Source organism: Otolemur garnettii, unplaced genomic scaffold (assembly GCF_000181295.1).
Source record: "Otolemur garnettii isolate 467f Iridium unplaced genomic scaffold, OtoGar3 scaffold00119, whole genome shotgun sequence".
Lineage (NCBI taxonomy): Eukaryota > Metazoa > Chordata > Mammalia > Primates > Galagidae > Otolemur > Otolemur garnettii.
Window position 1 is genome coordinate 2,387,400 of NW_003852514.1, and position 4,068 is coordinate 2,391,467.

The window sequence follows — 4,068 nt, forward strand, 5'->3', positions numbered from 1 at the left end:
GGTCCGGGCTGGGGATTTGAACCCGCCACCTTAGGTGTACGTGGCTGGCGCCTAAGCCGGTTGAGCTATAGGCGCCGAGCCTACTTGTTTTTTTCTGATTCAATGTTGTATCTTTTATTAGACTGTAACATGCCTAAATAATAAGTACTTGGTAAATGTCTACTGATTAATCAAGTGATTCCCAGGATGAATTTCTTGGCTGACCATGTAAAGATGGGGGCCTGGGCTGGTAAGCCCCTTAGGGTTTGAATCAGAAGGCTATATCTGAAGGTTTTATGTTAGAACAGTTATCCCACACTTGCATTTCTGTAGAATAGGTGAGCCCATCTGTAGCTTGTCTGCCCATCACAATCACAGCAGTCAGATAAAGTTGAGGAGTTTATTAAGGAGACATGAGGCATAGACACCCCAACTAGCAGAAAACTCTTAAAGTGTCCCTTCAAGCCAAGTGGGTACCTGGCCTTAACTTCCCCCAAATGACAAGAAACTGGTGGGTTAGCAACAGCATTCCCTGGCAGCCACATTGCCGGAGCATGAGAGTCTCGGCCAGGCTGCCTCCCCACCTCCCACCAAAGGTGCTGAGGAGAAAAAGACTGTTTATAGGGCGGCACCTGGGGCACAGTGTGTAGGGCCCCGGCTCCATATACTGAGAGTGGCGGGTTGAAACCTGGCCCTGGCCAAATTGCAACCAAAAAATAGCTGGGCACTGTGGCGGGCACCTGTAGTCCCAGCTACTCGGGAGGCTGAGGCAAGAGAATTGCCTAAGCCCAGGAGTTGGAGGTTGCTGTGAGCTTTGTGACGCCACGGCCCTTTACCCAGGGTGATAAAGTGAGACTCTGTCTCTACAAAAAAAAAAAAGACTATTTATAGATTCATTGTGGAGGAAATGAGCAGTGTATAGAGAATCTGACAAAGAAATAAAGATGTGGTGAGGACCGTCACAAAGAGTTCTAGGATTTTGGCTTTGAACACCCCAAATACATTGAAAGTAGTTTGATAAAATGTTACTGGAAAGGTAAAATGCCTACTGTTGTTTCCAAGAGTTGTCCCGAACTTCTCCCCACAAGCCACATCACACCCCCAGATGCATATGGCAGAGCCCAAAGGCCACACTTTCATATAAAGAAAAACAAGAATAAGCGCCGTTGCTCTTTGAGGAGCGAAGAAGGAGTTTAAGGCTGCTGGGGCCTTTCCCACGTGGCCTGTGTTCTGTCAAGCAACTTCCCCGCAGCAGCACAGCATGCGTCCAGGTGAGCGTCTCCCCTTTGTCACCATGCTGAAGTGTATTCCATTCAAGGGCTATCAATTTCTCGTTTACTGTTGCAAATCTTGAACAAGAAGACATATCAAATGAGTTGAGAAAATCTGCCATTTTCTTGATGCTCCTGGTGATAATCTCAATGTACTCCCGGGTCACCCAGTCCTGGTGTATCTCTCGCTGCACCAGATCATGGCTACCACCTGAAAAAGAGCCACTCAATAATTGTTGTATTTTATATATATTCTGTGATTTAAAAAAGAAAAGAAAGACAAGTTTTAGATTAAAACTTTTTAAAATTAATGTAAAAATGGAGAGCAATGAAAAGAATCAAATCCCTAAAACATCAGATTCTCAGCATTCTTAGGAGAGTCGTGGCCCTTACCTCTTGACATGTGCTTTGCTTGTATCTCCCTTTGCAGAAAAGGGACCGTCCTTGGACAAAACAGTCATGTACTGGGGCATTGATAAGAAAACGTGAGGAGAAAAATGAATTTCACTAAGCTTCACAGAAGAGAAAACCCTAGGCATCGGTTGAGAGTTGTTTGTAGTGGAGGGTATGTGTCACACAGAAGTGCTGCTTGAGGAAGCAGGAGCCTGTGTCCTCCGACTCTGTCAACAATGGTGTACGCAGAAGGATTTTTATTGATGGAATTTTCCAAAAAGCTCAAAGCACATTTACTGCTTTAGGGACAGACGGTCTGTTACTCATTCATGCTTTGGTTGTATTTGTTCTTCCTATAGTCTCCTCAGGTCAAGAGAAAGCCAGAAAAAGCTTTGGAGATAGAAATGTACTGTGTTGTAGAGTCTTTTTGTGACTGCTATCTAATTTGTTCTCTTAAACCTAATCAAAAGAGAAGTAAAGGACAAAATAGGCATACCATTTATGGAATGAAGCAACAAAGGAAAAAGCTTTGTTGAACACGTTCTCTAGTGCCCACTTTGTCCGTGGAGGAGCGAGAAGGAGCCACTAATGTTACAGAAGGGGCACGGCCTTTAATGTGAGGCAATGCCAGGGCCCGTGGATTTTCATCCAGACCTATTATTTGCCACGTGACCCTGAGAAAAACTGCAGTTTTGGAATTTGCCATCATGATATGAAGAATGGGGATAGAAAAATCCATTTTCAGCAGTTGTTGAAAGTATGGCTTGCGTTTCTTTCTCTGTTTAAAGTGACTTAGTACCTAGCAGATTTCTGGCACTGAATGTCCTTTCCTCTTTCAAGGACATTGTTCTAGGCTTCAGGAGACATGTTGTGGCAGCAAGTTGTGTGCGTTCTGGTTAGGGGATGCTTCCTTAGTATTTTCTAGTAATTAAATCTCAATTAAATCCTTACTTCATGTCTGTGTGGAAAACATCATCATATCCAGCTTATAGTCTTAGAACACGAAGCTCCGAGATGTTGAGTAATCCATCCATGATGGTTCTGCAAGCAAGGGTAATAGCTGAGATCCAAACTAATTCTCCACAACAGTGAAGCTTGCACACACAACCTCTTCTGTCCTCAAAAGTCTTGAACCAGGGTCTAGTTCATCTTTAAGCTGTTGAAATAAATCTTAGAACCATACAGTAGACACAGAATAGTGAACTTTGGGGTTGCCTTCATCTGGGGTCAGATTTCCAGCTTTAGGGAGACATGATCTGTGGTCATTGTTCTCTTGGGCCCAGGGAGTCCACTCAGTTGAGTGCCCTCCCTCTAAGTCTTTGAGACAGGAATGACAGCTTCCTTATAGGACCTGGCACACACGAGGCTCATACATGCAACCACACTGCATGGTGATGAGCAGGTCAGATGACCACTGCACAGTTGAGTGAACCTGAGTCGCAAAAAAGCAGTTGTGAAAATACATTTATTTCCAGAGTGATGGTGATTTGCATGGCTGTAACTGGCACACGTTGATATTCTTGTCGTTCATTGAAAACACCCTAGGCTGCTTAGGTAATTAATTTCCTAGGGTTAGTCATTAACAGTCTTCTTGCTTTCCTCCTTGTGTAGGCCCGGCTGTGAGATACAGTAAGTTCGAGATGTCAGAGGCCAGGCCTCCTCCCCTGCTCGGGCAGCACACGAAGCATGTGCTAAGGGAGCTCCTCGGCTACGACGACAGGGCCATCGAGGAGCTGCTCAGCACTGGCGTGGTGACCCAGCACGAAGCCGAGTGACACAGGAAAAAGCCACAGTCTGAGCACAGCTTGCTGGCAAAAGCAGTGCTCCGTCTGGCCCTTTACCCTCAATCCTGATGCCACTGAAAAGAAGAGTTAGAGGAACTCCATCCACATTTCCTGCCTGGCATCTTCAGAATGGCCTCAGTATTAATGAATCTAGTGCCTTTTAAATGTACCCTGCCTTTTATTTCCTACTACTTTGTTCAGATAATGGTATAATAGTGGATTTGTGGGATCTTTTTTATAAAGACTTAATTTTTTTTCCTGGAAAAATACTCTCCTTACTCTAATTACATTAATGGCCTAAATATCTACCCCCACTCCCTCAGCCCACACAGGCCTGAAAAAGAGCAGATCTCTTGAAATTTTCTACTTGGACATAAAGTCTTCATTTAAATCTTTTCTAGGAAATCAAAGCAATAAGCAAGATGACAGTCTCCGTGGTTGATTTTAAACAGAATAACTTAATTTTGTACTCACAAACCTTTCGCTAGCCTGTAGTTTAAACCATGGACTTCGCTGATGCCCATTATAACACTGAGCTTCATTCTCCCCTATGGGGGTAAATATTTGCCTTCTGTCATATCTCTCTGATGATTTTATGATACATGGCAGAAAATCAATTTCCCCTCACGTACTTAGGGATG

At 44.1% G+C, this 4,068-nt stretch overlaps 1 protein-coding gene across 1 annotated transcript in view; it reads left to right on the top strand.

The window, feature by feature from the left end:
* The window catches only part of SUGCT (succinyl-CoA:glutarate-CoA transferase), a 771,296-nt gene extending 767,601 nt beyond the window's left edge, over window positions 1–3,695 (top strand). The window contains exon 14 of the mRNA XM_023517742.1: window positions 3,255–3,695. Coding sequence (XP_023373510.1) covers window positions 3,255–3,418 — 164 coding nt within the window. The 3' untranslated portion in view covers window positions 3,419–3,695. The remainder of the gene's footprint in view (window positions 1–3,254) is intronic.
* Window positions 3,696–4,068: the final 373 nt, after the last annotated feature.